General features: G+C 47.0%; 2 protein-coding genes and 1 long non-coding RNA gene across 3 annotated transcripts; 2 read left to right on the top strand and 1 right to left on the bottom strand.

The window, feature by feature from the left end:
• Positions 1 to 83: 83 nt before the first annotated feature.
• On the top strand, positions 84 to 10987 carry PPA1 (inorganic pyrophosphatase 1). Its single transcript, XM_061373886.1, has 11 exons — positions 84 to 203; positions 343 to 407; positions 2845 to 2898; positions 3353 to 3472; positions 5424 to 5510; positions 5822 to 5948; positions 6452 to 6579; positions 8101 to 8186; positions 8413 to 8482; positions 9607 to 9646; positions 10660 to 10987. Exons 1-11 carry the CDS (start codon positions 140 to 142, stop codon positions 10689 to 10691), a joined length of 873 nt encoding a protein of 290 aa, XP_061229870.1. The 5' UTR covers positions 84 to 139; the 3' UTR covers positions 10692 to 10987.
• Positions 4958 to 7316, bottom strand: LOC133223314 (uncharacterized). Its single transcript, XR_009728523.1, has 2 exons — positions 7120 to 7316; positions 4958 to 5044 (listed from the first exon to the last, which is right to left on the bottom strand). It is a non-coding gene; the product is annotated as an uncharacterized LOC133223314 (long non-coding RNA).
• A 302-nt stretch (positions 10988 to 11289) lies between the features above and the next one.
• Positions 11290 to 17004, top strand: SAR1A (secretion associated Ras related GTPase 1A). Its single transcript, XM_061373884.1, has 7 exons — positions 11290 to 11382; positions 11761 to 11835; positions 13085 to 13204; positions 13750 to 13815; positions 14376 to 14479; positions 15053 to 15184; positions 15901 to 17004. Exons 2-7 carry the CDS (start codon positions 11778 to 11780, stop codon positions 16015 to 16017), a joined length of 597 nt encoding a protein of 198 aa, XP_061229868.1. The 5' UTR covers positions 11290 to 11382; positions 11761 to 11777; the 3' UTR covers positions 16018 to 17004.
• Positions 17005 to 17117: the final 113 nt, after the last annotated feature.

Genomic DNA, 17117 nt, shown 5'->3' with positions numbered 1-17117 from the left:
GGGTGGTGCTAAGGCCCGCGCGACGGGGGGCGGAGCATGCGCAACCACCTTGGCGCGTGCGCAGTGGCCACCCCCGGAGCCCCGGGGGCGCGGTGCAGCGCGTCTGCGCAGTGCGTAAGCGGCGGGCTGCGCGGCAAGCATGGCTGGGTACAGCGTGGAGGAGCGCGCTGCGCCTCACAGCTTGGAGTACCGGCTCTTCTTCAGTGAGTCCCCGCCGGCTTCTCTGTCCCCTTCCTTCTCTTTGTCCTCCCGGTGTGAGGGTTGGGGTCTGAGGTGCGCCCTCTCCACAATGTGAGGTCTCCCCCTCAGGCCGCGCCTGACTTGCACCCTTTTGCCTTGCAGAGGATGCCGCCGGGTGTTACATCTCCCCCTTCCACGATATCCCCATCTACGCGGATGCCGGCAAGGTAAGGGGAGAGAGACCGGCGCGAAGAGCACTCGGTGGTTCGTGCGGCCCCGTCGGCTGGGGGGCTGTGACAAGAGAGACCGCTGGATCTCTGGGTGTGAGCGTTGGTGTATCGGTGCTCCGCTAGGAGAGTGGTCCTGCGAGCCTGGAGTACCTGAGAGAAACTCCCGGTCCGTTGCACTGCTTCTTGGCAGGAGCACCTAACAGAAGCATCGTCAGATCTTGCAAAGACTTTACCCCTCTTTTGGGTAGAGTGACGTAGGAGAAGAGAACAGGTGATCTGCTTCTCATGTTTGTGTCTGAGATACGAGTGATTGTCTTGAATTTGCCCATGAGACCACGTGAAAGGATTTTGGGTTAAAAGAATCGGTTTACTCTTTACCTAAATATCTACATCCATGCCCATGGATGATTTTTCAGGCTTGGGTTTTGACTGCAGTAAACTCACTTTATAATCAGCTGCTGATCAGAAGGTAGGGATGTTAAATTCTTGCTGTAGCAGCTCTCGGGGAACCTCTTGCCTCACAAGAAGTGTAGTGTTGCAGGGCTTTTACATCCTTCCCTCAGCTGGTGGTTAGGCAAATTAGGCTGTTCTGAATCACTGCCTAAGTGCCCCAGCTCTAGGAAGCTGAAACGGCTGTTTCAGTTTTCACCGGCTGCTCTGTCAGGGCTCTCTCATTGTGTTCCTTACCTTGGTAGCTCATTTCTCCTTTTAACACATACTGAAAAGCTGTGCAGTTTGAGAAACGGGGTGGATGAAACATGGTGTAATTTGGAGATACAGAGTAGATATGGCAAAGGAAGAGTATGTAGAACTGAGAAATGAACCTCTAAAAAGTACCTGATTGAGCTTTGAGGTGCAGGTATTGTCAGAATTTGCTTTGGGAAGCCTGACATGGCTTTTGACTGCTCAGAAGGGAAAAGACAGGTTGTAATCATCAAGGACAGTGGTGAAGCAGTTTCAGTGGCTGACTGAGAAAGCAGTTTTCAAAAGCAGGTATCTGAAAGGTAACTCAGGGAAGGCAAATCCAGGTAACACTACACTCTGCAGACACAGAACAGGGGGGGAAAGAGCAGGGGAGTGAGCATAGGGGTGAGGAGGGTTTCTGTGGACTGGTAACACTTAACAAGGGAAACTGGACTGCTGGGGTTCACTTCAGTTGCTTAGTACTGCTTGCCAGCGTGTTGATGCCAAGTCATTAAGAGAAGCAAGAATCACTGAAGGTCAGTCCCTGAAGTTACACAATCACATTAGACCTCTTTCTGTTGCTGAAGTGACTCTCTGCAGAGATTTTACTTGTTAATTAGTAGGTTCATTGCCAGCTAAGGTAGGAAGCCCAGCTAGGAGCAAAAGGTTGCTTTACCCTGTCTGGGCTCCTTGATCTTTATCCTCAGACTTCTAAGACACTGAGAGGATTGCAGGGTGGAGTTGGTTTTTTTCAGTCTAGGGCTCAGATGTGCTGACCTCATCTGTACCTGTGTGTCTTGGCATTGCGAAGGAATGACCTTGGGCTACTTACTGGGTCTCTTGCACCAAGGCAGATTTGTAAGATCAGTTGTGGGAAAGCTGCAGGCCTAACAGAGATGTAACCCCAAGTTATCTTTCCTTGCCTGCAAGGCCATAAGCACCCAGCCTAGCCAGTTACAATTACCTCATTCCTTTCCTCGAGCTACTTGTAAATAAAAATAGTATATGCCTTTTCACATATAGATTGCAAGTGAACAGTAACCCCCTGCAATTAAGGGATGTAATAAACTTGTGTGAGGAAAAGGTGTGGGCAAAGTCAGTGATGTAACAGCACTTGTTGCACAATGGCAATCTAATTATGGCACGATACAGGTTTGAGGGGCTTTGCAAAACTAATAATAGTGCTTAAGGTGGGGGATTAGAAACCTTGCTAATGCTAGAGAGCAAGGTTTGACTTTTTGTTAAAAGCTGTAATCTCTACAAACAGCAAATGTTAATATTCAGGCAAGGAAAAGCTTGTTTTCTTGAGGAGGAGCTTGACATTGAACTGTTGAAAGTCCTCTCAGCCCAGCTGGAGTCAACAGTGGATGTTACCAAGTATCACCTGTAAGCTAGGTACTGCAAGATGTGGTTCTGTTTCTACCCTACATCTTTATCCTTGCACCATGCTGCTAACAAGGTCTGCTTTTATAAGAGTGTCAATTTGGAGTGGAGGAGCTCATGCATCTTTCCCTGCTTCAAGAGAAACTAGAATATTAAAGAGTAATGTTCTCTGTTGGTGAGAATAGTACATAGGTACCCATGTTATTAACTAGATGTCTTACTCCTACCAACTGTATCAAAACTGTCACTGGGAGGGAAAGCTTATGGTTTTCTTGTGAACTGGCTGTCATGCTTACTTATATGTGTCCCTAGTTTAAAGTGTGGTCTTGAGGTTCCTTCCCATTCACTGATATTTTGCTTTCTTCAGAATGTGTTCAATATGGTTGTGGAAGTACCTCGATGGACAAATGCTAAAATGGAGGTAATTATATTACAGTTCCTAGCTAAGTGCTTTATCTGACTAGTGTAATAATCTTTGGCTTTGCTGTTTTTCTCCTCCTTACTTCCACCGTGTGAATCTGAGCAGTTTCTAACTTCTTGTGCAAATACTTCCTTGATGCTGAAGGTTTAGTATGGAGTCTGAGACTTGCAGAAGTTACAATAACTTAGTAGTCTTCTGTGGCTTCCGATAAAAGCGGCATCTTCTGGCTCTCAACCCCATGTGTTTCTGATGTTTGTAAGTTTGCTGAAAACTATATCCCAGGAGATGGCAATGCAACAGGAAACTGAGTTATTCAATATCTGCTGTAGGCTTGAGGGTCAGCTCCTGGTCTCTCGGCTTGTCAGTTAATGGCCAGCTTCATTAAAAAAAATGTAATTAAATTCTTGGTTTTTCTTAGAACAGAGTGGAGAGATTTCTTTAACTTTTCTTTCAGATTGCAACAAAGGATCCTTTAAACCCAATTAAGCAAGATGTGAAGAAAGGAAAACTGCGCTACGTAGCTAATGTGTTTCCCCATAAAGGTTATATCTGGAATTATGGTGCTATTCCACAGGTACTATGATTTGTCTCGGTGGCTCATCCTTTCTGCTTGGGAGGAGGGAAGATGACTGTGTGTGTCTGTGACTACCACTACATTAAGGAGCAAAAGGTTGGCTGAGAGTCTGATCTGGAGCACAGCATTTGTAGCTGAATATGTAGTCTTGATAATGAAGAGAACTTGTTAGGAAAGCAGGGGTACTCTTAAGTAGAAATCTCAAGGGTTAGGTTTGTAGCTCATGCTGTGAACAATTTGTTTGAAGATGAGCAACTGTTGCGCCTCTCCTTGACCACCTAGCAGTTTGGTTGGACAGTAGCTGGCAGGTCCTTGTCTTTAGATCAAGGAAGGTGTCACTACAAAAGGAACAGAGCATCTGGCAATGCAATGCCCTCAGTTCCTGCCTGGTGAAGCATAAAGAGCTAAAGTTTTAAACTAATGGTACAGAATCTCAGTGTACAGCCCTTAGGCTTAATCTTTACAGATGATTCTTCTTGCAGTGAATTAGCTGATTGCTTTAGGCTTTGAATGTGGGCCACAAAGACCTGAAGACTGTATCTTTCACATTTCTGCCCCTCTTATTGTTCAGGGTCTAAAACACACAGCTAGACTAATGTATTGACCTGTTGGATGATAGTGCATGCCCTGTTCTCAGTGTTGGTTCTCAGTGGCAGAAAGGCACTCGAAAGCCCTGAGACTGTGCGCAAACATGCTTTCTCTGAAACATCTGGTAAGGTGGGACTGACAGACTGTGACACCTGGATGTATGCTCTTAACTGGCTGGTGACTGTTAGGTAAAGAGGACCTTTGAGCAAGGCTGTTTGCCTCTGATGTTCTCCAAGGTTTGAGCTTCCTTTAGAGAAATAAATTCTCAGTGACAGTTCACAGGGCAACACACTGAATTTCACAGCTGTAGTCTTGATAGCAGTGCATGTCAAGTGTTCCCTCCAAGTGGGTTAAGATGGTGTTTCAAAGTTGAATTGTTTTCTACTTGGATGGATTCTGGAGCCAGGTTTTTTTTTGTACAGAATTACAGCTTTTGAAGCCTTAGTCATGTGTTAGTGATTCAAGGTTGTGTATGCACCAAGGACAAGGGACTGAACTTAACGCTTCCTTGCAGAGAAGTGTGATGGCGATTGTGAAGAGTCCTTCAGCACCACCCAGGTTTCAGTACATCTTCCTGAGTGCTCTGGATGCATCACAAGGTCTTGACTACTTCAGTTGTGTCCTGGCATGCAGAAATTTGGAAAAAGCATCACTTCTTTTTATATCTCAATAGCCTTAGAGGTAGATGCTCCTTACAGTGTAAGCAGGCACAGTGTCCTTTTGCTCCTGATCAGAAGTGTGTTTTAAGCAGCTATTATTTTTGGAGGCATAGCTGACAAGCCTTTTGGAGTCCTGCCTTTCAGCTTATAGTCGCCACTTTAGGTGAGATGCACTAGGACACTGGGTAGCCCAGGGTATGGGACTCTGCATTCCTGTCACTGCTCTAGTGTAACAACATGTCTTTAATTGTTTAATTAAAAGGAAACAATCCACCCTGTCTGTCTTCTGTCTCTGGTGGACTGCTATCTGGAGTTCAGGAAACTTCTGTTAAGACATGAATAGCGAGAGGAATAGGCAGGCAGCCAAATCAATGAATGTTCTTTATAGATGTGAACTTTACCTTTATGTAGCTGTGCAATGGAGGAGGAAGTCTGGAAAGTTGTTGAAAAATGGTTTGTCTGTAGGAGGGAGCAGTTTACTTTGGCAAGATAAGACCTTTTAGTTTGGATTCAACCTGCTCTTTCAGGCACAAGTGAAATAGTAGCCCAGCCACTGTATCTGAAAGCTTGTGTGAAGTGGGCCATCACCTGTATTTTGGAGGCAATTGCATGTCTGAAATAAACCTGCTTTTTATTTCCTCTTGAAACTGGAGAGTTCTTACTTGTGTAGGGTTTTCTTGTTTGGTTGGTTCTCTTTTTTTCAGACTTGGGAAGATCCAGGTCACAAAGATGAAAATACTGGCTGCTGTGGAGATAATGATCCAATTGATGTGTGTGAAATTGGAAGCAAGGTAATGTGTTCTAAAGGGTAACTCTCTTTTGAAACATGTCATTAACGTCTCTGAAGTCAATTATCCAGAGACATTATTCCGTTCCTACCTCCTCTACTTTAAGAATGTTATTTTTTTCCCTTCACCGTCTCTGGAGATTGTTGATGAGGTCTTACAGCACAAGCCATGTGAGCCAAGGATTATGAACTGCTGATAAGTTATACCTAATTTCCTGGTACCCACTGCTTGCTGAACTTTCATAGCTCACAGAGTTTCCTTTTGTGCATTCCTTGAATGCATCAATACAGACAATAAGGTCTTTGTCCTTTCAGGTCTGCTCTCGAGGAGAAGTTATCAAAGTGAAGGTGCTGGGCACTCTGGCACTGATTGATGAGGGTGAGACAGACTGGAAGATAATTGCTATCAATGTTGAAGACCCTGAAGCAGACAGCTATAATGGTAAGTAACAGGAGGGAGGAGCAGGCTTAGTTGAGAGCCTGTAGGAAACTTTCAAATCAGGACGTGGGCTTGATCCTTCTATGCCGTGGTATTAATCAGCTGTGATCCTGGAAGGACAGCAGAACAGGATGTTGTCAGTCCTATATCAAAACATTTTACTGTTTATCCCAAATCGTTTGCCTCCTGCACAGCCTGGCATCTTGAAGAAGAGAGTGGTTGTAAAGTCTGTGCTCTGAGTGGAAGGAAAGGGATTGTCCAGTAAGTCTCTAATCAAAGCTGTTGAAATGAGTCCATGCTCCTGGGAGCAATCAGGACGTACTGTGAATACGAAACACTAACTTTCTTGGGCAGATACCCACTTTGTGTCTTTACTGTAACTTGTATGAAATGTCGCAAAGGCTACTTGAGGAGGGGCTGAAAGAAGGGCAGCTCAGAAGAGCCGGCAAGTAACTAAGTACCTTCTGTCACTAGGCCTGGCTAACAAACCTTTTCTCCCTGGCTAGATATCAGTGATGTCAGAAGAATGAAACCTGGATACTTAGAAGCTACTGTGGACTGGTTCAGAAGATACAAAGTACCTGACGGAAAGCCAGAAAACCAGTTTGCTTTTAATGGCGAATTTAAAGACAAGGTAGCATTGCCTTTCTTAGTTACTGTGAGCGTGCAAAGGCACCTGGTTCACAAACTGAGCTCAGGGACACAAATGAGCAGTTGCTGAGAGAATGGATTTCTATGAGGCTGCTAATAGTTGACTTAATTCTTCCTGCTGTTTTCCAGCCTACCGTTCAGCTTGTTTCCAGCCTAGTGCTTGCAGGAATACTAGGAGAAAAAGCATAGTGTTATCAACCTGCTACTGTTGGATATTATCAGTATTTCTTTTAGATGACATTGATGTGAGATCACTTAAGGACTGGGAGCCTCTCTGTCAGAACCAGGATGGAAAACACCAGGTTTATTTGCTCGTGCTTTGGGTCAAGGGTGCTTGACATCACCCTTTGCCTCCCTTGCTCACTGGCTTTGTTCCACTGCAGCCTGGTACAAGTTGAAGTGCACAGAAGTTAAAATGCCTCTTTCTTCAGGCATAAAATGTTTCCTCACACCCTTTGAGTAAGGCTCTGCTGTGGCAGTATTGTACCTCTGCCTCTTCTCTGGGTTGGGTCAGATAACTTACGGTTCCTGAGTGGGTGAAATCCTGCCTCTGCACCCTTCCTCTTGCCAGTCCTGCTGTGCCTTGAGTGTGTTAGAGAGGTGACTCAACTCCCAGAGCTCCAGAGTTGGTGCAGAGAAGGGGAGGGCCTACAAAGCCCCGCCTGGGAAGGAAAGGGTAAGGAAGGCTGAAATGGAAGTCATGTAGGAGTGGACCTGTCCCCATAGACTTTAGCACAGCTGTAGCTTGGGTGGGCTGGGACATCTCACTGCCTCTCTGGATGGGTGGAACCAGAATCAAAGCCAAATTGTAAAATAGGCACAAATAACCTTGCACATTTATGCAGTGTTTTACTTGGCTCTGTATGGTATCAAACCAGGATATTTATTACTGGTGTTGGTGCAAACAAAGGATTTTGTGTGCTTCCTTCTTCAGCTGACAGGTTAATGCTTGAGCATATAGCACTTTTTCTTCTAAGGGAAAAAGCTGTGATATGCTTGAAAGCAGATTCATTATGAAATAGTTGCAAAGCCAGAGTAGGGGCATGTCTCTTCCTGTTGGTCTGCACAGCAGCTGAATGATTGACCTGGAGTGGAAAAAAGCTCACAGGTATGCTGAGATCAGCTAGCTGCTGGAGGCAGGCTGAGAGGAAGGACAGCAGAGTGGAGATGCTTGAATAATACAGCACTGGCCTGAGACTAGAATATCTGTGTTCAGTTTCTTTTGGCCTCAAGCTCACTAGGTGACCTTGGCATATCCTCCTATCTTGAAGTTAAACAGTTCGTGTTGTAAATCTCTGTTGTTTCAGCTGTTGTATGCTGGGAGGTTGCTGTTGTTCCTGAACGGTGCAGTAATAGAAGAGGGCTAAGAGTCCCTTCTAGAGTCAGAAACCATCTAAAATCAACTTATAAATAGTGGCCCATTGTTCCATGTAACTGATAGTCTGGAGAATATGGTCTAGTGCTTACCCATAACATGATGTTTGTTCGCATCTTCCCCTTTTAGGATTTTGCTGTGAACGTCATTAAAAGTACTCATGAACACTGGAAAGCTTTAATAGCAAAGAAAACTGATGGAGGGGAGATCAACTGGTAGGTTAATGGTTGTGGTACTTTACACATTCCTTTCGCTTAAACAAATAACACCAAAGCTGCCTTTCCTGAGTGGTGCTATGCTTCCTGTTAGCTGCCGGCTGTCTCTGCAGACCTCCCCCTTCAACTTAGCAACTGTAACAGTGATTCTTAATATTCCATTATTTAATAATCTTGGGAGAGAGACTTGGCTTTCACATTCTCACAACTGACCTGTCTCTTCTAGCACAAACCTGACGGTGTCCAACAGCCCCTTCTGCTGTAGTCAAGAGTGTGCAAAAGCTACTGTGGATGCAGTAAGTACAGATTTCAGTATCCTAACCCCAATGTTAGTACTGGGCAAAAGAATACTATTTGTGTGGTTAACTGTCCTCTCTGTGTGAATAGTGCATTGTATGCTCAGAACAGCACCTGTTTCTGATTGAATAGGATGTATGTGAAACAAGCCAGACTTTCCTCTAGAGGCTTCTCTTTGCCCTTAAGTCATCTGGGAGATGGAATCCAAACCAGAGTTTGCATGAAGGTCTAAACTTCAGCTTGGCTTCCAGCTGTTTAGATAGGGTTTAAATATTTGGCCTTCCAAGAGCTTCACAGTACAGGTCGTCATTTGACAAAAGGAAGACTAACTCCTGAGAGCCTTGCAGCCAGGGCCCTTGCATTCTTTGCAATGAAAACCTTAAAGTTCCCAGTGTAGAACTCATATGTGGTTTCAGGGCTTAACTGCATCTCCCTACAAGTGTGATGTGCTGCTGGTAACTTGAAAAGGTGCTAGAGAACTGGGACAGAAGAATCAAAATGCAAATGTTGCCTCAGTATATGGAAATGTGACTGGAAGCCAGAGTCTCTCCATAGCCTTGGTGGGATTCTCAAAGCTATTGCATTGGTTTAAAAAGTGCTTGTATTCTCTGGTGGTATCCACATTACTTTTAAGTTTTTGAAAGTGCAGCCCTCATGGAGGATGTGTCACCAGCCAGGGTCCGTTGCCTCCCTTTGGTTGCTAAGTAGCAGGTGAAAGCTCTTCAGAGAAGTTTTGTGAGAGTCTCTTGTACTTCTGTTCCACCATCACATTGTAGGTTCAGAAAAAGCAGGCTGCCTGCAGCTGTATTGATGCTGGAGCAGTAACTGCTTGTAGTGAAAAGCAGATGGCACTGCAGCCTGTGCTTAAAGCAGAGCACCTCTGTCATGTAGGACATCTATGGAATGAGGAGGCTGTGGCGATGACAGGACTTGTGCTGCATGTGAACTCATTTACTCCCTCACAGCTGACCAGAGCTGGCTGCCACAGACCAGCTCATGCTGCTTAGATCTTAAATGGTGCTCATTAAAGACTTGTGAAGTTCTAAATGATGTCTTGTGAGCTTTGAGTGTAAGGTCAACCTCTGTCAGCAGCTGCTGTCTGCTAATGCACTTCTTGTTTTAGGCACCACCGTGTAAAGCTGCCAACCCAATCCCACCTGAAGGTGAGTCTCAAAACCCACATTTATATTCCAGTACTGAGTGGTGACTTCCTCAAAGGAATTATCAGTAGGAAAATGAGGGTCTTAGCTGATGGCTGGGTTTGGCTCTAGCACCAGGAGAAACAAATGGCCTTCTTGGACCTAACTTGTGTCAGTAATGCAGTTTAATTTCTGAATAACATCTGTTGTTGCCTTACTCCTTTGTTTGAGTACATAAGGTGGGTAAATGAGTGGTAAGATAGACCTGAGGTGTAGTAGTTTGCTTCAGAAGAAGCTGGCTTGTCCTGAAAGAGCCCTGCAGAGGACTGAAGTGCAGTGATAACAGGAGAGCAGTTTCGTTGGCTCTGCAAGTTGGGTTTCATCAGTATCCTTAGTGCAGGCGAGCCAAGGAAGGAAAGTACTCCCTACCCACACAGAACAGAGGCAGAAATTGGATGCACATTCAGTACTTCAGTTGCAGAGTTACACAACTCTGTAACAATGCAATGGCTGTAGGATGAATCCTCACTCAGCTGTCATCTTTTCCTTCCATGTGAGGTTGTGGTGGGTTCCTTGCATGGGAAGCCTGTACATTGTAGCAGGGACAAAACCCATTGGGAATCCACAGTTGTGTGGCAGAAAGAGGAGGTAGGCTTTCATTTGCAGTCTTTCCATGGGCAATAAACTTAGGAAGAAATTTATGTCTTCTGTGCAGACAGGGGAGTTGGAGGCAAAATGACTTTGTCTCCCCAAGCCAGCTGAGACAGAGGGAAGCCAAGCTAGCTCTGGCTTGCTGTCTCTGCTCACCTGAACTGAATCATGCCTGGGTGCTCCCAGTGGCAGCCTGAGTGAGGGTGGCTTCTTCAGCAAAACAAACCCATGTAGGCAGGGTCACACACAAACCTGTTTGCTGGGTGGTGGAGTTGTTGACAGGAGCAGTGGAGGTGGCATGCAGTGCTGTATGACTACTTAAAAGTGCGTAGCTAATGAAGGAGTAACCCCCTCATGGTTTGTTTGGTGTTTTCTGACCCTTGCAGTTGACAAGTGGTTCTACTACCAGAAAAACTAAGGCCTGGTACAGCTGTGTCCTTTGCACTACGGAGTCACCACATCTGGGAACAGACCAAACCATAGCTTCAGTGTCAACACCAAGGAGACATTGCCTGTATCTTTGCTGATTAGAATTCTGTATCTAGCAGTGACGTGTCTGCTGCACTGAGGTCTGGTGGAGGCTAGAAGCCCTAATTTATAAAACCATACCACCCTGCTTGTGCGTTGTTGCGCAGTGTACTTTGTAAACCCTGACTGAAGATCACTCACCTGGTACGTGTATGGATACTAGAAATAAAAACTACTGCAACAGCACTGCGGAGCTCCCTCTCCTTTCCCTCCATGTAACAGTCTCACACCCCTGGGTTCTGTGATGGGGTCTGATAGCGGAGGAGTTTCTGGCTAATGCGTTACCGTGTCCCTCAAAGGGACTGACCCTCCCTTCGGAGGAGGGGGTGTGAGAAGCGCCGGGGGCCGGTCTCGAAACCGGCTCCTCCAGAACTTGGCGTTACCCCTCGGGGGCGGCCTCGAACCCTCGGCCTCCTGGTGCGGCGGCGTGGCGTCAGACGTACGGCCGACGTGGGAAGCCAGCGCGGCGAACCCGCCGGGCCGGAAGTGGGTGGGGGACGCAGTGCGGCGTATTTCCGGCGGGGAGCTGGCGGCTGCCGAGGAGGGGAGTCGGTGGCGCGGCGGCCTGGGAGTAGCCGTAGGTGAGCGGCGGCGGCGGGGCCTGTGGCACCGGGGGGGAGCCTGCGGGCGGCGGGGGCCGGGATGTGTTCGGGGCGGAGGCGAGGGGTGACACGCAGGCAGGGCGGGGGCGGGGGCTAGGCCGCGCCGCCCGCCCTTGAGGCCGCCGCCAGGGCCGCTTCCCCTAACCCCCCACCGCCGCGGTCCCTGCTGCCGCCCCGAGCACGGGTTAGGGGAGCCCTCCCGGGGGGTGGGGTTGTTACTCACCGCTCCTGCCGCCGGGCCGCGCTCGGACTCCGGAGCCCGGGAGGGGAGCGGGACCTGCTCCAGAGTGGCAGCATCCCACAGCGCGGGCACGCCGCCGGCTGGCGACCCCTGTAACCCTGTTTTTTTCCCCGCAGGCGAGTAATCTTCAGCGATGTCTTTCATTTTTGAATGGCTGTACAACGGCTTCAGCAGCGTCCTGCAGTTTCTAGGTAAAGCCACATTATGTGGGTTAAAAAGCTCAGCTCGGGCTGTGGTGGCTGCTCTTGAGTCAGTTTGGCTTCTCCCATTTGCCAGCATCACTTAAGAGCTGGTGATTAAGGGATGTTTCTTTCGGAGTATGCAATAGCTCTGGCTAGGATGAAGTCTGATAAGAAAGCTGCAAATCAGCAAAGGGTATTTTACACTAGGGGGAGAAACTTTCAGAATATCTGGAGGTGTTGGCCTCCCACTCAATCCTTCTCTTGCCATTTACAAATGCGAGAGCAGCTGGGCTGATGCCAAAGCCCTGTGTAGCCCAGGGCCCTGCCCCGGGCAGCTATGCTGCCTAGCCAGGGAACCCTGTCTTCCTCCTCATGGCATCCAAGATCACCAGCCCTACTGCTGTAGCTCTCTGGCTTGCTGCTTCTCCTCAAATTATCACTTCCTACACCAAGCTACCAGTTCTGTGACATGCCCTGGGGAGCTGCTGGCCACTTGACTAATGTGGGTGATCCAGGTTGAAGGCTCTGGGAAGGTGCTGACCAAAACATTGCTCAACCCAGTGTTACCTGTGCAGCTGGGCTAGCCCTTTCCTGGGCTGCGGGTATGGAGAGGCTTGTCGTGCCAGAGTTGTGAATTCCATTGGAGGTCCTTATTGATTCGGAGAAAACTCCAGGAACTTGTCTCATTGCCAAGGGATAGAGTGCTGTCTGTCCAGGACACCTCGCAGTGGTAGTGAGGGATGAGATCAAGTTCTGCTGGAAACCTAAGGGAACTTTGGTGTGGCAGGTGCCACAGCGTTTTGTTCACCTGGAAGTGAACAAAAAAAAAAGCCAACACCAAACAAGTTTATCTAAAGAAAACGATCTGTTGTTTCACACTTTGCACTGTTTCTTCAACAACTTGCTGCTGTCTTTTACAAGTTTATTTCATTTTCATATTTAAATACTCCTTTGGGGCAACATACTCATCCATAAGCATTGTACATAAGCAGTACTTTGCTGCACACTCTTCTGTTAGGGGGTATCTGAGGAAACAATTCATTGCTCTTAGGAGTATGAGCTTAGGAACATTTGTTGTAGACATGACGGTGGGCTTCCCTGGTAAAAGCCAGTTCAAGCTGTATGGGCTTTTTTTCCCCGCTGGTCTGTGCCCGTGCTGGAAATCCTGTATGTGCACAGAAGGCAGCAGAGCCCAGAGAGAGGGGTTCATATGCAAACAGCATCAAGCTGGAGTGTTTCTTGCTTGTTTTCCTTCCAGGTTTGTACAAAAAGTCTGGAAAACTGGTGTTCCTGGGCTTGGATAATGCAGGCAAAACCACTCTGCTGCACATGCTCAAAGACGACAGGCTGGGTCAGCATGTCCCAACGCTACATCCCAGTAAGTCTACCAGCAGTGGAGCTCCACCTACCTTGTTGTGCGGGTTTTCCTCTTTAGTGATGGGGATACGGTGTCGCAAGGTGCCTCAGTGATAGCTCTGTGCTGGGGAGACAGACTTTAAGAGTTGTAAACCTGCATCTGAGGCTGCAGTTGCGTGTTGATTGCCTGGGCTGAAGTGGATTTGTGTTTTCCTCTCAAGTATAAAATGGGACAGCCTGAGGACTGGCATGGCTCAACTGTTATGATGTGCCTCTCTTGGGGGGGGAGTGGATTTATAAGAAAAAGTGTAATAAGGTATAATAATTGCATATTAGTAAGCATGTGCATAAGTAAGGAAGTGGGAGAAATTATTTTATCCCGCTCATGACTTGGTGAAATTACTCCATTAGAGTGGCTGAATTCTGTGTGAGAAATGCAGGGAGTTCCTGAAGTCTGCAGGGTATGTCATACAAGGAGACTGTGTGATGTTAACACAAGTCCCCAGGAAATTCTCTCTGACAGCTTCATCGTTTTGCTGAAACAGAGCATGTATTTATACTTTTCAGCATCAGAGGAGCTGACGATTGCTGGAATGACCTTTACGACTTTTGATCTGGGTGGACATGAACAAGGTAAAAGTGAAGTTGCTGGGTGGGAGGCACCAAATGAGCTCAAGCACCCTGCTGTACACAGTTTTCCCGAGCGACCTTAAGAAAGAAACATCTACCAAAGAGCAATACTGAAAGGTGATGGCAGTTAACAGTACCTGATTATTCGTAGCCTGAAACTATTTGTGGAGCAATATACGGAAACAGCCACCCTGCTCTAGGATACCAGTTGTCTGGTGCTTCAGGAGTTCTGCTTAAGTCTAGCACTTTGGAAAAAAATGCTGCCAGTTCATGACTGAAGTATTTTTAGTTCTAAGCAAAGTTTTTCTGCTTTTTTTTAAATACATAGAAATACTGGAAGACAGACACCCTAAAGGCTGAAAAGGCCGCTTGCTTACAAAAGCAGAGTGTAGCTGGCTCTTTGAACTGCCTGGCCTGCAGCCTCTGCCAGACCCTTACCCAGGAGGTCTTCTGTTGTCTTGAGGAAATCACAACAAACAGTGTGGCTCCTATTCGGGTGTAGTTTTCCCATTGGCTTCAGGTATTGTTCTCACAGGCCAGTCTTTGTCACTTCTGTGTTCCAGCTCGCCGGGTCTGGAAGAACTACCTGCCAGCCATCAATGGGATCGTCTTCCTGGTGGACTGTGCGGATCACTCGCGTCTTATGGAATCAAAAGTTGAACTTAATGTAAGTATACTTTTATTTTTTCCTTTCCCAAGACCTTTGAATAGCTAAATTATAAGTAAGGCGGGGGGGGGGGCCGCTGAAACTTGTGCACAGCACAATTTGAGAGTCTCATGCTTTGGATTTTCACTTCCAGTGCAGCTTTTACACTAGTGATGTGCCATGCAACATGTGTGCTTGTAAGAAGTTGCACATGACTTTATGCAGGGACCAGATGAGAATGGATAAGTGCGCTCTCACAGAGCTGGGGAAGCTGGTATGCCCTTGGGTTGACTTCAAGGCCAGGTTAGGTGGGTTAGGCCAGGTGAGTTTTAAGGTCCCTTCCAACCGAGACCATTCTGTGATTTTATGATCACTGTAGGCTCTTGAGCAGCCTTTGAAGAAGTTTTGAAACAGCCAGTGGGTTTAGATAGGACCTGCTTCTGAGAAACCTTTCCAGAGACACTCCTCTCTACAGGAGTACCGTAGCACGAAAAGATAGCCCTTGCTGGTCACAGAGCTTAGACAAAAATACTGTCTTCAAATAATGAGGGTTTTGTCTGCATCTGTTTAACTTTTCTTCCATCTTGCACACAGGCGCTAATGACAGATGAAACAATATCCAATGTGCCAATCCTTATCTTGGGTAACAAAATCGACAGACCGGAGGCCATCAGTGAGGAGAAGCTGCGGGAGATCTTTGGGCTCTATGGACAGACCACGGGAAAGGTAGGGAGGAATCCCAATAGTAGATTGTCCATAAGCAAGGGAGGGCTTGTGTGTTAATTTGCAGAATGAGGCTCAGCCCAGAAACTAATTGAGCTGTTACTGTGAATTTGTCCACAATATCAACCCAAAATGAATCAACAATAATAATAATAGTAATAATAATACCACCACCACCCGTGGGCAAGTTTTGAAACTGCCAGACATGCGAAGCACAATACCTCTGCAGCAATGAGGGGATTAGGTGTCGAGCTGGTATGTCAACATGTTGTCTAGCTCTTCTGGCTTCACTGCTCTGCATTTCCATCCCGTTACCCATCTGATCACTTTCTCTGTGTTTACAAGCAGTACAGTTAGAATTAATTAGGAATACTGGTAGTGGTGGCAGTAAAACACTGCAAGTAAACCACTAGTAGTACTCTTGGTGCTAGCTTGTGCATGCAGTGACAATTGCTTCATGTATCGCATTGCCAGAAATCGCAGGTACATCACACTGTGCCTCAAAACCCATTTGCTTCAGTGTTTTTAACACCTATGCTCCCACACTGCTGGCTTTGAAAGTCTGGTGGGTTCCTCTTGCAAAGGGGCTGTGATGCAGCAGAGAGGGGAAATTCCCTGGGTAGAAACTGGTTTCCCTAGACAGAGGTTTCCATAGAGGGCAGTGACTCTTCCCAGAGGACGGCAGGGTCACGTTCTGATTTGCCTTTGGATTTCCTTAGGGAAACGTGCCACTGAAAGACCTGAATGCGCGCCCCATGGAGGTGTTTATGTGCAGCGTGCTGAAGAGGCAAGGCTACGGCGAGGGCTTCCGCTGGCTATCGCAGTACATTGACTGATACTTGGACGGACACAAGAGTTTTACTCCTCTGGACTGATCTTGTTCACAGCTTCCTATGAACTTTTCTATTTAGAACACGGAAGACTTTCCAACCGCATACTGGCATTGACCAAGAGACTCCTGGTTTTCGGCTGCCCAGTCGCACAGTGGTGACACAACTCTTTTCCACGTGACGGGGAGGCAGCACCATTCTGCACGTGGGTGCACGTCGTCCCTTTAAGTTTGGTTACAGCGGGGCTGGTGTGATGTGGGAAGTCAAACTCTGCACGCTGCACAGTAACAGCTGAGAAAGAGAGCACGTCTCACCACTGTGGTTAATTGACTTAAGAAAAAGGAAGAAAATGCAATTATATTTTTTAAAGAAAGTGTTCATGTAAACAGCGTCCCTTCTAACTTTTTAGTTGACCGTTCATCTTGTTTAGTCCAGAGTCTGGTTAGGGTTTTTTAAAAACATATTTAACAATATTTAGGTATTTCACAAATTACTGAACCAAGGTATCATGATATTAGAAGTCCTCAATAAACATAGCATTTGGGCTTAACAGAGCTGTAGGGTGGCTGTGCTGTGTCACGCTGACCGACGACAGCAAGGCTGCCGCAGAGGCTGACGTGTGCAATCCGAGCTTCTTTAGTTTACAGGGATATGTTTTAGGTGAAGGGGAGCCCCTGCCAGCACACCTGGTTTAGTGTGTGCAGTTGGCTGCTGGCGCTTGCTCCCGGTGGGATGCTGGGCTCAACCCCAGCATGCTGCTGGCTCCCCCAGCAGCTAGGCTGGGCCCCACTTGCCCAGGGTGTTGAATCCTCACTGCGGCGTCACAGGAAGAACCTTGAAGTTGTAGCTTGGAAGTGTTTGACATTTGCATATCATGAGGTTATTAATGTAGACTAAAGCGGTTTCTTTTATACTCAACGGACTTTTTGTCTGAAGTTTCATTACTGTCTAGCACTCATTTTCAGTTAAATAAAGACGTCTTTCTCCTCCAAAGGGGTAGCGATCCTCAGTCTAACCTGGCATTGGTTGCGCATGCGTGCCTGGTGCTGCTGTCAGTAAGGGGACAACAAAATGCAAACGGACAGAACAAACTTGCTGTCACCAAG

The sequence above is a fragment of the Neopsephotus bourkii genome, unplaced genomic scaffold (genome assembly GCF_033783945.1).
Source record: "Neopsephotus bourkii isolate Nb327-2 ecotype Australia unplaced genomic scaffold, CSIRO-AGI_Nbou_v1 NB_1634, whole genome shotgun sequence".
Lineage (NCBI taxonomy): Eukaryota > Metazoa > Chordata > Aves > Psittaciformes > Psittacidae > Neopsephotus > Neopsephotus bourkii.
This window is presented reverse-complemented; position numbering and strand designations above follow the sequence as displayed.

Bases quoted from the DNA above. Each gene is read 5' to 3' on its own strand.
- PPA1 (XM_061373886.1), top strand. From the start codon at position 140: ATGGCTGGGTACAGCGTGGAGGAGCGCGCTGCGCCTCACAGCTTGGAG. The intron at 8,187-8,412 runs GTAGGTTAATGG...TGTCTCTTCTAG, and splicing joins GATGGAGGGGAGATCAACTG to CACAAACCTGACGGTGTCCA. The intron at 9,647-10,659 runs GTGAGTCTCAAA...TGACCCTTGCAG, and splicing joins CAACCCAATCCCACCTGAAG to TTGACAAGTGGTTCTACTAC.
- SAR1A (XM_061373884.1), top strand. From the start codon at position 11,778: ATGTCTTTCATTTTTGAATGGCTGTACAACGGCTTCAGCAGCGTCCTG. The intron at 11,836-13,084 runs GTAAAGCCACAT...TTTTCCTTCCAG, and splicing joins CAGCGTCCTGCAGTTTCTAG to GTTTGTACAAAAAGTCTGGA. The intron at 13,205-13,749 runs GTAAGTCTACCA...TATACTTTTCAG, and splicing joins TGTCCCAACGCTACATCCCA to CATCAGAGGAGCTGACGATT.